The sequence below is a fragment of the Podarcis muralis genome, chromosome 3 (assembly GCF_964188315.1).
Source record: "Podarcis muralis chromosome 3, rPodMur119.hap1.1, whole genome shotgun sequence".
NCBI classification, from domain to species: Eukaryota; Metazoa; Chordata; class Lepidosauria; order Squamata; family Lacertidae; genus Podarcis; species Podarcis muralis.
In genome coordinates this window covers 121416125-121430977 of record NC_135657.1, presented here as the reverse complement: position 1 = coordinate 121430977, position 14853 = coordinate 121416125, and the positions used below count along the sequence as shown (strand labels likewise).

Genomic DNA, 14853 nt, shown 5'->3' with positions numbered 1-14853 from the left:
TTGTCACGGGTTCTCACAATGGCCTTGCCCACCCGTCAAAGTGGCTGGATCCAGTTCCCCTTCCCTAGAGTAGACCACCTTGACCTCCTTCAAGGAGAGATGCAATACATATGCAATAAATAAGTTAAAGTAGTCCTATAAAGAAGTTTCCTGGCTTCTTAAAGCTCAGAGGAAAGTAGCATCAGTTGCGAGTACTGTGAGTAAATCAGCTGAAATTAACTGCAGGTAAGTTATGTGATACTCTGGGTTTTCTAGCCTGAATGACATTAAAAGCTGCCTAGATTTTAATAAGAACACATCAAGCTCTTTGCAAGCCAAACTTATGAGAGCATACTGAAGTTAAAAAATATGCAAGGTTAGGGATATGCAAATGTTACCACAGAAAATATTGACTTATTTATAACGTGGCATATATATGAGTCATTGTGGATAATTAATTACACGATAGACATACACTATTACACATCCTCCCAACTCATTATTAACTCATCCAGCTGCTTAGGTCCACTCCCTGGCCCCAAAGGGCAACACCACCAGGGAGGACAGGAAATGCCACCTCAACAATCCTGCCACCATTAGGACATTTCTGTTCCTGCTACCAGACTATGATATCAGGGTTATAAGTGGGATATAAGTAGATGGAATAAACACAAAAAGTAACTAAAAGTGACCAATGTGTGTGGTAAGCACAGTTATGCAAAGCTAGTATATCTTAAGATAGCCAATTATCTTTCAGGATGAAAAGTGCTTTAAAAACAAAAACACGTGGCATGGCTTTTGTCTGTGTGTTTGTTTTCCCCTTGTTTTCAAAACACTTTAATTTCCAAATTTATTTTCAAAGTGTCAGTGCATCTTTGTTAAAAACACCTTTTTGATTTTCATCTGTAGAAACCATACACAGTAGACAATACATGTTTCGCTCAGCTGGAAGTTTCAATTTTGTTGTTGTTTAGTCGTTTAGTCGTGTCCGACTCTTCGTGACTCCGTGGACCAGAGCACGCCAGGCACTCCTGTCTTCCACTGCCTCCTACAGTTTGGTCAAACTCATGTTCATAGCTTTGTGAACACTGTCCCACCATCTCGCCCTCCGTCGTCCCCTTCTCCTTGTGCCCTCCATCTTTCCCAACATCAGGGTCTTTTTCAAGGAGTCTTCTCTTCTCATGAGGTGGCCAAAGTATTGGAGCCTCAGCTTCACGATCCGTCCTTCCAGTGAGCACTCAGGGCTGATTTCCTTAAGAATGGATAGGTTTGTTCTTCTTGCAGTCCATGGGACTCTCAAGTCTCCTCCAGCACCATAATTCAAAAGCATCAATTCTTCGGCGATCAGCCTTCTTTATGGTCCAGCTCTCACTACCATACATCACTACTGGGAAAACCATAGCTTTTACTATACGGACCTTTGTTGGCAAGGTGATGTCTCTACTTTTTAAGATGCTGTCTAGGTTTGTCATTGCTTTTCTCCCAAGAAGCAGGCGTCTTTTAATTTCGTGGCTGCTGTCACCATCTACAGTCATCATGGAGCCCAAGAAAGTAAAATCTTTCACTGCCTCCATTTCTTCCCCTTCTATTTGCCAGTAGGTGATGGGACCAGTGGCCATGATCTTCGTTTTTTTGATGTTGAGCTTCAGACCATATTTTGCGCTCTCCTCTTTCACCCTCATTAAAAGGTTCTTTAATTCCTCCTCGCTTTCTGCCATCAAGGTTGTGTCATCTGCATATCTGAGGTTGTTGATATTTCTTCCGGCAATCTTAATTCCGGCTAGGGATTCATCCAGCCCAGCGTTTCGCATGATAAATTCTGCATATAAGTTAAATAAGCAGGGAGACAATATACAGCCTTGTTGTACTCCTTTCCCAATTTTGAACCAATCAGTTGTTCCATATCCAGTTCTAACTGTAGCTTCTTGTCCCACGTAGAGATTTCTCAGGAGACAGATGAGGTGATCAGGCAATCCCATTTCTTTAAGAACTTGCCATAGTTTGCTGTGGTCGACACAGTCAAATGCTTTTGCGTAGTCAATGAAGCAGAAGTAGATGTCTTTCTGGAACTCTCTAGCTTTCTCCATGATCCAGCGCATGTTTGCAATTTGGTCTCTGGTTCCTCTGCCCCTTCGAAATCCAGCTTGCACTTCTGGGAGTTCTCAGTCCACATACTGCTTGAGCCTGCCTTGTAGAATTTTAAGCATTACCTTGCTTGCGTGTGAAATGAGTGCAATTGTGCGGTAGTTGGAGCATTCTTTGGGATTGGGATGTAGACTGATCTTCTCCAATCCTCTGGCCATTGCTGAGTTTTCCAAACTTGCTGGCATATTGAGTGTAGCACCTTAATAGCATCGTCTTTTAAAATTTTAAATAGTTCAGCTGGACTACCATCACTTCCACTGGCCTTGTTATTTGCAGTGCTTTCTAAGGCCCATTTGACTTCACGCTCCAGGATATCTGGCTCAAGCTCAGCAACCACACTACCTGGGGTGTACAGGCCATCCATATCTTTCTGGTATAATTCCTCTGTGTATTCTTGCCACCTCTTCTTGATGTCTTCTGCTTCTGTTAGGTCCTTACCACTTTTATCCTTTATTATGGTAATCTTTGTACGAAATGTTCCTTTCATTTCTCCGATTTGCTTGAAGAGATCTCTGGTTCTTCCCATTCTGTTGTTTTCCTCTATTTCTTTGTACTGCTCGTTTAAGAAGGCCTTCTTGTCTCTCCTTGCTATTTTTTGGAAATCTGCATTCAATTTCCTGTATCTTTCACTATCTCCCTCACATTTTGCTTGCCTTCTCTCCCCCGCTATTTGTAAGGCCTCGTTGGACAGCCACTTTGCTTTCTTGCATTTCCTTTTCATTGGGATGGTTTTTGTTGCTGCCTCCTGTATAATGTTGCGAGCCTCCATCCATAGTTCTTCAGGCACTCTGTCCAGCAGATCTAAATCCTTAAACCTGGTCCTCACTTCCACTGTGTATTCATAAGGGATTTGATTTACAGTGGTGCCTCGCAAGACGAAATTAATTCGTTCCAAGAGTTTTTTCTTCTTGCGAGTTTTTCGTCTTGCGAAGCACGGTTTCCCATAGGAATGCATTGAAAATCAATTAATGCGTTCCTAGGGAAACCGCCTTCAGACCAGGTCTGGGGACAGTCTGTCCCCCGACCTCTTCTGAAGGCTGGGTGGGGGGGACAAGGGCTTTTCTTCCCACCGCCAGCCTTCAGAAGGCTGTTCTGAAGGCTGGCGGTAGGAAGAAAAGCCCTTCTCCCCCCCACAGGACTTCAAAAGAGCTGCGGGAAGTCCGGCGGGGGTCCAAGGGATTCCCTCACTGCCGCCTGCGTTTAAAAGGACTCTGGGGAAAGCAGCGAAGCGCGCTGCTTTCCCCGAGCGCTTCTAAAGGTGGGCGGCAGTGAGGGAATCCCTTGGACCCCCACCGGACTTCCCGCAGCTCTTTTGAAGTCCGGCGAGGGTCCAAGGGATTCCCTCCCAGCCGCCCGCGTTTAAAAGCACTCCGGGGAAAGCAACAAAGCGCGCCGCGCTTTGCTGCTTTCCCCGGAGTGCTTTTAAAGGCGGGGGCTGGGAGGGAATCCCTTGGACCCCCCCCGGACTTCCCACAGCTCTTTTGAAGTCCGGCGAGGGTCCAAGGGATTCCCTCCCAGCCGCCCGGGTTTAAAAGCACTCCGGGGAAAGCAACAAAGCGCGCCGCGCTTTGCTGCTTTCCCCGGAGTGCTTTTAAAGGCGGGGGCTGGGAGGGAATCCCAAGGACCCCCGCCGGACTTCCCGATGCTCGGGGAAAGCAGCGTGCTTCGCTGCTTTTCCCAGAGTGCTTTTAAAGGCGGGGGCTGGGAGGGAATCCCAAGGACCCCCGCCGGACTTCCCGATGCTCGGGGAAAGCAGCGCGCTTCGCTGCTTTCCCCAGAGTGCTTTTAAACGCCGGCGGCGGTGACCATGCCCCGCCCCGTCCCCGCCGCCCGGCATCGGGGCATGGTCCCAATGGCGGGGGGCGGGGGGAGGCGTTCCCGCCCGCTGCCCGGCATCGGGGCATGGTCCCGATGGCGGGCGGCGGGGGGAGGCGTTCCCGCCCGCCCTCGGGGCATGGTCCCGATGGCGGGCGGCGGGGGGAGGCGTTCCCGCCTGCCGACCGGCATCGGGGCATCGTTCCGAAGCCCGGCGGTGGCAGGAGGAGCTGTCCCCGCCCCGCCGCCAACCTTCGGAGGAGGTCCGAGGACAGCGGGGAAGACGCGCTGCGCTTCCCCGCTGTCCCGGAGATTTCCCTATGGGCTGTCGTCTTGCGAAGCAAGCCCATAGGGAAATTCGTTTTGCGAAGCGCCTCCGCGACGGAAAACCCTTTTGTCTAGCGGGTTTTCCGTCTTGCGAGGCGTTCGTCTTGCGAGGTACCACTGTAGATTGTATCTTACCGGCCCAGTTGTTTTTCCTACTTTCTTCAGTTTAAGCTTGAATTTTGCTATAAGAAGCTGATGATCTGAGCCACAGTCAGCTCCAGGTCTTGTTTTTGCTTACTGTATAGAGCTTCTCCATCTTTGGCTGCAGAGAATATAATCAATCTGATTTTGATGCTGCCCATCTGGTGATGTCCATGTGTAGAGTCATCTCTTGTGTTGCTGGAAAAGCGTGTTTGTGATGACCAGCTTGTTTTCTTGACAGAACTCTATTAGCCTTTGCCCTGCTTCAATTTTAGTTTCAATTCTAGAGTCATGGAATTGTAGAGTTGGAAGGGACCCTAAGGACCGTCTAGTTCAACCCCCAGCAATGCAGGAATCTCAACACTCCACCCCCCATCCAATCTGAAATCCTACTTAGCTTGGCAAATGTGCAAGAATTCCCCTTCCTTTTACCTGCAATTCTCCCTGCCACCATCCGCTAGAATTTTTCTTCAAAATAAGGATCAGCTGCCCTGGGGCAAGACTCAGCTGTTCTGTTCCAGACGCCGTATAGGCTGTCGTAACCTGAGCAATTTCTGAAAGAAGACAAGCATCAATGAAAAATTAAATTATTACAATGAGCTAACACACTCTAAAATTAGTAATACTCACCAGGTTTTTTATTTAATGTCCCTGTTTTGCTAGCAGCAGCAGAATTCTATGAGAAAATAAAATAAAACAATCCACTTTAATTTGCAGCAGTAGCACAACCCACTCAACTTTCTTAGTGACAGCCTACTTAGCTTACATGCTCTTGCTTGGGGGAGGGGGTTAACAAATAAGTGAGTGTGTATGTGTTTCTTGCTGTTTTGCAAATAGTTTTAAGAAAGTCCTTCAGCAGCTCTTCTTTTCCTGACTCAGTGGTCCAGGGGCAGTAACTATTAGACTTGTTCACAACTCTGCCCCACTGGGACATTCAGAGTCCAGCATACTGAACATCTCTGCTGCAAGCAGTGATTGCCCTCTTCCCCGCCTCTCCCATGATCACTTGATCATCTGAGACATATGAAAAGGGAAAAGGAAAAGGTATTTTAGGATTAGGGCCTCTGAGTTCATCTTTGGATACCATACCTCCCCACACCCCCTAAAAAAAAGAAAAGACTGTACTAAATCCTTACCTCATAATCTTTTGGTCTGACATAGTTTGAAGGAAATATTCCAGTTTTATCACCAATGCTTCCAGTCCACCATTCCCCATCTTTCTGAGTAACTAATATTTCTTCTCCTTCAGTGAAAGTTAAATCACCAGGTTCAGAACTTGTGTAAGAATATAGCGCTATGTATTCTGGAAAAGACGACAGAATTTTAGCTTTGTAATGAAGACATTATTGAGGACATGAACATATTTATCCACACAATTCCTTTCATTTTTCAAACTCTGAACCAACAGCTGTTTGATGAGATAACAACAACAGCAAGAACAACAAAACTGTGGGAAGTTAAGAATATAAGATGAGAGGTACTTGACCAGGCTAAAGGCCCAACTAGTCCAACATCCTGCTCTCTTAGTGACCAGCCAGAGTTCCATAGGAAACCTGCAATTGGGAACTGGGTGCAAGAGCAGGCTCTCCAGACTGGTGACTTGCAGTGTCACAGCTAGAAGTCAAGACCCTAATCTAATCCTCTTTTAAAGCCATCCAAATTGGTGGACATCACTACATGTTGTGGAAGTGAATTTCATCATGGAATCAAGCAAAGCACTAAAATCAACAGGCACATATGGATTATCGAAACACTCCTGCTAATGTATAACTGAACACCTGTGATGGGGTAGGGGGCTGAGGTGGGGAAAAAGGATGTTATACAGTGGTACCCCGGGTTACATACACTTCAGGTTACAGACTCTGCTAACCCAGAAATGGTGCTTCAGGTTAATAATTTTGTTTCAGGATAAGAACAGAAATCGTGCTCTGGCCGCGCAGCGGCAGCAGGAGGCCCCATTAGCTAAAGTGGTGCTTCAGGTTAAGAACAGTTTCAAGTTAAGAACAGACCTCTGGAACGAATTAAGTACTTAACCCGAGGTACCACTGTACTTGCTATTACACAAAACGCAATAAAAATATTAAAATTTAAAAAGTAATCAATTTGTGAGGGCATAGTTATCGTCAGAAGAGCAGGCAAGACTGTTGGCATTTCAAGTTTATGACCCACTTCAGTTGAAGTGGGAAACTGTGGAACATGAGGGCAATCTCGAGAGGAGGCTCAGAGTTGGGAGGTGTGTGTCTTGCCGGTCTTTCCCCTACCTGCCTTCTGCCGATGCCCAAGGCCACCTCTTCACATACCTTTATGCTCTTTCCCTCCCTTGCCCATCCGCTTGCACTGACCTACATTTTTTCTCATTTTCTAAAAAAAGGTGTAGAAAAAGTATCCAAGTACATACAGACCATAATAAAGAGTTTTTCATTCCTAGTTTCATTCCTAGTCTCATAACTTCTGGGCTTTTACGATAGCACACAGTTAAAGGTGCAGAAGTTTCAAAGAATTTGGAACCTTTCCTTAAACACATAGAAATCTAAAGGTTTATTTAAATTCAAAATCTTACCCTCGTCCAACGTGTAAGACGATGCTGGGAGTTTCCTATTTACAGCTGCATAAACAGCTTCTGGCCTGCAGATTTTAAAAATAAATAAAAATAAAGTCATTTTGGCAACTGCAAGATACAATGTTCATTATTCAGTGACTCAAACTTTACAAAAGACACAAAATTCAAATAAAGTGTGTCTTGGCATTCATAGCTTCTTTTCCTCATCTGTGTACCAGGAAGTTTCTAATGTTTGATATTTTACTATGTTTTATATATGCTGTAAGCTGGCCAGAGTGGCTGGGGAAACCTGCCAGATGAGTGGGGTATAAATAATAAAAGTATCATCATCATCATCATCATCATTCATCATCATCATAGAATCATAGAGTTGGAAGAGACCACAAGGGCCATCGAGTCCAACCCCCTGCCGAGCAGGAAACACCATCAGAGCACTCCTGACATATGGTTGTCAAGCCTCTGCTTAAAGACCTCCAAAGAAGGAGACTCCACCACACTCCTTGGCAGCAAATTCCACTGTCGAACAGCTCTTACTGTCAGGAAGTTCTTCCTAATGTTTAGGTGGAATCTTCTTTCTTGTAGTTTGGATCCATTGCTCCGTGTCCGCTTCTCTGGAGCAGCAGAAAACAACCTTTCTCCCTCCTTTATATGACATCCTTTTATATATTTGAACATGGCTATCATATCACCCCTTAACCTCCTCTTCTCCAGGCTAAACATGCCCAGCTCCCTTAGCCGTTCCTCATAAGGCATCGTTTCCAGGCCTTTGACCATTTTGGTTGCCCTCCTCTGGACACGTTCCAGTTTGTCAGTGTCCTTCTTGAACTGTGGTGCCCAGAACTGGACACAGTACTCCAGGTGAGGTCTGACCAGAGCATCATCATCATCCATCATCCTCTGCTACTCCAAGGACTAGGCATCTAAATGCATCTTAACAGAGCCTTATCCCTTTGCCTCCAATTACATTTTTCAAACGCCCATATAATAAACTAGATAGTACTAAACCCGGCTATGGGCATTCAGAGCAAACTGGGACGGGTACAAAGGTTAATCAGAAATCTATGTGATTTGCCAGTTGAATTCACATAGCTGGGATGAAAGAATTCATGATTTCATTTATTTAAAAAGAACAGAAGGAATGGTAAAAGGCGTGTCTGAAAGGCCTCCTGCCTAGACACTGATGGGTGCAAGGGGGGGGGGGGGGGCAGGGAACATGCACCTGTCTGGTGCTTCCTTTCTCAAAATATATCCTTCATTCCCAAATTTATCTCTAAATCGCTTAAGTTCAAAAGAGCTTGATGATTTAATGCAATAAGAAATGAAAGGGAAGCCTAGAATAAAAAGTCAAAGGGCACTTTTAACTGTTCTTATGCCTGCCTAATTCCCAAATCTGTTATTTGTAGCCTGCAGTTTAAACAACAAGGGATACCTTCTGAAAGAGACTCTCCAGGGAGCAAATGTTGTGTACCCACCGCTCTGAACCTCAGTCCAAGTTTCCGTTCATCAACACTACCCAATACATTTTTCATGCATCCTTAACCCCAAAATTCCCAGAGCCTTACTCCTCTTTCTGGCTTTCATGTTCAGACAAGATCTTCACGTAGGATTTGGGAAACCACCCTCTTCCTCGACCTACTTCTCCGAACCACCAATTTTCCTGCTGCTCCAAGACAGTAATAATGTCATTTTTTGAAAAGTTCAAGTGGTTATCTTTTTTTGCAGTCCAGGAACAGAGTGCTTGTGCTTTTAGGTTTTCTACAACTTGCCCCTGTTAAAAAACAAAAAGGTTTCAGATGCCAAACATTTATGCAAGTTTCTATGCTTTAAAGAACTTTATATTAGACAGAGTAATATCTAGAACAAATACTTGCACATGATAATTCAAAACCAAACCAGATACTCTGCCTAGGAAGGAGGTAGACTTGGGATACTATCAATAATTAGGTCAGTTTTCCTTGTAAGGACAACTCAGTTTTCTCATCTGCCACAACTTATGTTTTTCTGTTACACATATTTCAGCAAATACAGTTGTGACAAATTTGATGCTACAGGTTCTCTGAAAATTTATTTGAATGGCAGATTAGGAATCATAGAATTGTAGAAATGGAAGGGACCCCAGGGACATCTAGTCCAACCCTCTGCAATGCTGGAATCTCAACTAAAGCAATCCCTTTAATAAACAAACAAATAAATGGTTAGCCAGTTCCACCTCTGCAGACCCTAAGCCTTATATCCCTGGGTATTCAGTGCTGGGGGAACAGTGCAGGATACAAAGATACAGGGACATAAATCACTCTTCTATAGGTAGAACATACCTGGCCATGGATGGGAGAAACAGATCCTGGCGAGACCGTACGAGTAAAAGCAGATTTTTTCTGACATGTGTTGACATTTAAACTTGAGAAAGATATATTTTGGTAATCGGATTCGTCGGCTGGCTTACTTGGCGAAAGCGGCCTGCGAATTCAATATATGGCAATAAAGCACTTTAAAGCATGTAGTTGTGAAGCAGCAAAGCCTCCAAAATGCATGTAAGATTCATAAGCTATGAAGCTGTGTGCAGAATTTCAAATCAATCACTGCCATTCAGCCTTAAGCTAAACAAGGGAAAGATCACTTCTGAACTGAAAAGCAGCACAACTACAATAACTGCCACTATTTCTTAATATACAAAGCACATTTTTGCATAAACTGGTATACAATGGCCAAAATTCTAACAGTTAGGCACCACAGAGTTAGAGCCTAAATCTTTGTTAGACTGAAGCCACTATATGCAGCATGCCAACTGAGTTGGCCAAAGCTGTTCTGTAGACTTCTGTCAAATTGTGTCCAACTGTTCCATTGCCCCTCAAAACACGTCTGGCTGTGGCCTGCAAGAGGGCATGACCTGTGGCAGCCACTAAGTTGTGGAACTGACCCCAGAGGTGCACCAGGCATCTTCCTTATTCAGCTCAAGACGCACCTCTTTACCCCCTCTGGCTTTTGACATTTGAGAAGCATGTTTTTAGAACCCACTTTATTTCTGAGACTCTAAGTTATTTTAAACCTGAGGGCTTTAGGGTGAATCATCATCATCACCATCCATTTTGCGTGGTAGCAGAGTATTAAGGTGCACTTACTCTACAGGAACTGAGGCAGCTGGTAAGGATACCACAGGAGGAAGGAGGGCTCTCTTGGGAGGTGAAAGGGTGTTTTCATTTTCAGGAATTTTTTCTACATAATTGCCTGGAAACCAGCCCTGATGGCCTTGGAAGCTCCCATATAACCAACCAGGCTCTCCCTCAGTTTTCTCAGCAACCTGGAAAAAAGGATGGAAGTGTGACAAAATGTTATCAACTAGCTTATTAGATAGGTTTTAATTCTTTATTTTACTGCATGGCATGCTGGGTATTTTGCAGAGAAGCAAAGGCTTTAATTTGAAATAAATATCCTATTAAGAATTCAGGGATTATCAGCCATTTCTTACCTGAATTATGTCTCCAGAACTGAAACTCATCTCATCATTATTCCTCGCTTCAAATGGATATAAAGCTCTATAATTCACAAAGGCAACAGATTTCCTAGACTCAGAGGAACCCACAGCATGGCCTGGAAAGTCAAGGAGGAACTATTACTGACTACTAATCTTGTCAGTTATGTTCATTTCAAAGCAGCAGTCAGTGCCTGCTTTGGGGTTTGCATAATTGAACAACATTGGCCTTTCAAGCCATGAGAAAAGCTGAATATTAACATTAGCTAAGGCGTAATTTACACCTGTGAACTGATCTCTCCCATTAAGGCCACACATATTAATGGATTGGTAAAACCAGTAGACAGCGTGGGACTAACAGACTTCAGTGTTTTAAACTATGGTAGCTAATATCCTTACAAAAACCTGGGTAAGATACCTTCATTTTTCAATGCTGACTTAAGACTTCGTCCCTTTGTCTGTTTAAGAATGTCTACATTTTTTTCATTTAGCTGAGAAATGGGTTTCTCAGTCTCTTGCCGATTGGCCGTGTCTTTTCTCCTCTTCTCTTCATCAAAGTGCTTATGCCTCTCCTCAGCTTCTTTCGCCAGCAGCTCCTGCCTTCTTTTGTCTTCTTTTGGCTTCTGCCTTTGCTGCTCACTATCTCTCAGCATCTCGGCCTCTTTCTTCCGTTTTTCCTCTTCAAGTTTCTCCTCTGCCAATTTTTGCAACTGGGCTTCCCTTTCTTGCGCAACTGCCTCCTCCGTTTTTTGTCTTTCCTCCTGGATTTTTTCCTGCATTCGCTCTTCCTGTAGTCGCTTTCTCCTCTCTTCTTCCTCCCTCCGGATATTCTGCTGCCACAAGTTCTCTTTTTCCCGCTTTGCTTTTCTTAAGAAAAAAAGCAGCGAAAACACTGTCAAAAAATGGTATTTTTATGCTGATACTGAAAAGAAAAGACTTGGCACAGATCCTTAAATCAGCTGCTCTCAGTTTACATTATTATCTTCCTGTAAGCTCTGAAAGTCCTAGGACAATTTAAGCATCATAATAGCGATAGGAATGGTGAAGTGGATACATGCTGTCCTAAACTTTTCAGTTATGCAATCTTACGATGGTTAAGAACTGGCACCATATTTAGTTTCGTCACAGAAAAAGAACCAGTAGGGCAGGGGGCAGCAAGGTTTATTTTGCCTGGGCCAGATCGGCCCAGCAGAGATCCCTCCGTGGGCCGGATCACACGCATGCCTGCGATTTTCAGCATCTGTGCATGTGTAGACGTGATTTTTGGTGCCGCAGAAGCGAGGCCCCATGCCGCGCTGGTTTAGCACAGTGCGCAAGCAGGCAGCTTGGTTGGGGGGGGTGGCTCGTGGCCCGGTCAAACGACCTCTGTGGGGCACTTCCGGCCCGTGGGCCTTAGAAGTTGCTGACCCCTGCAGTAGGGTGTAGAAAATACAGAGTCCATAAGCATCTTCAGAAACAGCAACTTTTTGCAAAGATTGTTGCCATATGCTGAAGTTAGGCTTGCTAACCTGTAGGTTTCAGAATCAATTCAGAAGGTTTTTTTATTATTAAAAAAATACTACTGTGAGGCTTATTATGTCACATACAATGGAAAGCTTTCATCCCCGTTAATATTGTAATTCACAGTTAGCAATTTCTTATGGAGTCACTGTTTCAATATATCTAAACGTTTCTTTTTGAAGTGCAGTTCTCTAAAATTGTACAATTGCCCAATGAGATTTCAATGTAGCTAGAATTGTGATTGCCAAGAAATTAAAAAGAACCCATGCTAAAAAAGAAAAAAGTTGTGACCATTTTTATACTGATAGCATCAATCAAAGTGGGTCACAACTGCATCAATAAAAAGAGTTACATTTTAAAATGCAATATCCAATACAACACAAAAACAGAACCAAGGTACATAAATGTACTGGGGCGGGGAATCAAACCCAGAATGACAGCCCACGTAGTAAGAGGAAGTCTAAGCCTGTCATCTAAGACAGTGCAGAGGAGGCCCTTTAGAAAAAAGCCTGCATTGTTTTAATTTATCCTGTTACCGTGCAGCCTCATCTTCCACTTTCTTCTTCTGTGCAAGCTCAGCTCTTCTTCTTTCTAGTTCTTGGATTTTATCTTGTTTGATCCTGTGGAGCTGCTCAAGAGCTAACTGCTGTGTAGAGTAGGTTTCTCTTAGCTCCTAGTAAGAAAATATAACATACATCAAATGAGCAAATCAGGGGGGGTCGGGGGACTTGATTTAGTGTTCTGCAATCCAAGTCAGGGTACGAAGAGGCAGGCAATCCTACATTGAGAAGTGTTCAATCTCTGTATTAATACAATCAAGAGAACAGGTTCAAAATTAAATAGAATACTTCTGAAATTTACATTTCCAACACAACTTTCTTTTAGCTACTGGAGGAAGCAAAATATTATGGAAGAAATTAGAAGAGGGGTTCTAGCTGATGCTTGTGTGCAACGAAAAGCCTCTCCAGAGGTGGGGCTCTCCTAAACTGTGTGAGCTGCATTGAAATGGGCTTGGGGGGTCAGGAGAGACAACTACTAGATACTGAGCAGAGGAATCTTGTGCAACAAATGGTGTGTAAGGAGACACAAGTCTCCCCAATCTTCTCTTATAATTTATATTTCACTCCATTAGACTGAGCAGGGGGAGATTTAAGAGGCTGTGGAGGCAAGAGCTGAACAAAACAGACAGGGACATTTAGGTGAAGGAGGTGGGTGACCTTAGAGCAGGAGGTGAATCTGTGTGCTCTCAACTTCTCTAAGGACCCATTTTGGTATTCAGACATGAGACACTCACTTTACTAAGAGAGAAAAATGTTCAGATGTGATAATAACGTGACAATTTCAGACCTTTCATTCATCAATCTGAAGCACTAGAACTGATTCCATTTCAGAAGAGCTAGTAAGATTTAAATAATGAAGGAAAAGCTGTGTGCAACTAAATCTCACATAAAAAACAATGACAATCAGATTAAGTATCTGGTAGTAGTTAGTAAGCTAGCAAGCTTCATATTAATGCTTTGATTTGTACCTAATTCAAGCATTCGTTGAGCAGACAAGATTTGAAAGCAAACAGAAATGTGAAGGAAAAAACAAACTGTGCTGTACTGCACTGATACTGAATTGACTGGATTTTGAGTTAAGGGATTTAAATGCAATTAAAAGAATAAAAAACTATGAAATTATTATAAGCAAAAAAAGCCAAAGATTAGAAAGTAACCTTAAGTAAGAGGAAGAGGTTGTTGAGACAGCTTAGCAGACACAAAAGGCACTGAAGAACAGAAGCATCCATAGTCTCATACTGTAAGATAAGGCAGATAAAAAGCTGTTACACTTTGCACTGCAATTTTTATATATATAGGGAACTTATGGTGTTGTAACTGGTCAATTTAAATTACTCTCAATTAGCATGTTAGGTATTAATCATGCTATCTCAAAATTATTTTCTTGAAGAGTATATCAATTCTATCCAGACACAGTTACTGATGTGTTTTAATCTTTTTTTTTTTACTTTCTAATTATTTTAAAATGTTTTAACTGTTTTAGTGAGAATTTTAATGTTTCCCATACACCATTTAAACTGCTTTATTTTAAATAAATGAAAAAATCAAATTCCGCCACTAACCTTTCATCAGTTATGTCTCCTTTAGATAGAACTTGTCACACTACTATTAATTGTTTTTAAGTGCAACCCGAAACAAAGTGTTGGAAAAGTAGAGTGCTCTTGTTTCATCATGGTTTTTCCCCATTTACTCCACTACATACTCCACATCCCTACGGTTTTTCATTTCCACTGGGCTGTTGGGTTCTCTCCACCTCTGAGGTTTTTCAGCAAAAGTTGGGGTCTCCCCGAAGCCTTTTACCAACTCCCTCTTATATGTGATGAAGGCGATTTGGCTATAGAAGGAATGGCGCTCAGAGAATAAAGATCTATCTGTTTACACCAGTGCCATAATGCAGCAGCCAAAAAGAGTTAAGCTGCATGAGAACTGGCTTGGTCGTTGCTTAGATGGTGAAGAGGTCGAGCATAATTGATGGCCTTCCTAACTATGTCCTGTGGTTAGCTTTTATTAAAACCAGAGAGAAAAATATCTTAAATTATTAATTTGCATATCCCACCGTTTTGTTGTGAATAGGCTATCCAAAAATTTTATAAATTCTGTAATTTTTGCACAATGTTATATTTTCCCCTGTATATTTTTATTATAATCTTATTTAATTGTTACCCACTTTGGGATGGCAGTATTCAATGACAAGTAAATTAATTCAGTTTACAACATTCAAAATGGCACCCATACCAATTTATGACCATGAGGCCCTGTATTGCAAAATGCTGACACATGCATTATAAATGTCAAAAAGAGACCAATCTGTGAACATCTAAACAGTATGAATGGAAAGGACAGAAAAGGCACGCAAC

At 43.1% G+C, this 14853-nt stretch overlaps 1 protein-coding gene across 8 annotated transcripts in view; it reads right to left on the bottom strand.

Moving 5' to 3' along the window:
- Positions 1 to 14853, bottom strand: part of ITSN2 (intersectin 2) — a 75071-nt gene that overhangs the window by 28544 nt on the left and 31674 nt on the right. For all 8 annotated transcript variants that reach the window (XM_028721802.2, XM_028721803.2, XM_028721801.2 and 5 more), the window contains 11 exons: positions 13654 to 13734; positions 12473 to 12609; positions 10855 to 11303; positions 10434 to 10555; positions 10087 to 10265; positions 9283 to 9424; positions 8530 to 8735; positions 6968 to 7032; positions 5544 to 5710; positions 5038 to 5083; positions 4840 to 4961 (listed from right to left, as the gene is read on the bottom strand). In XM_028721802.2, the coding sequence (XP_028577635.2) occupies positions 4840 to 4961; positions 5038 to 5083; positions 5544 to 5710; positions 6968 to 7032; positions 8530 to 8735; positions 9283 to 9424; positions 10087 to 10265; positions 10434 to 10555; positions 10855 to 11303; positions 12473 to 12609; positions 13654 to 13734 (1716 nt within the window). The remainder of the gene's footprint in view (positions 1 to 4839; positions 4962 to 5037; positions 5084 to 5543; positions 5711 to 6967; positions 7033 to 8529; positions 8736 to 9282; positions 9425 to 10086; positions 10266 to 10433; positions 10556 to 10854; positions 11304 to 12472; positions 12610 to 13653; positions 13735 to 14853) is intronic.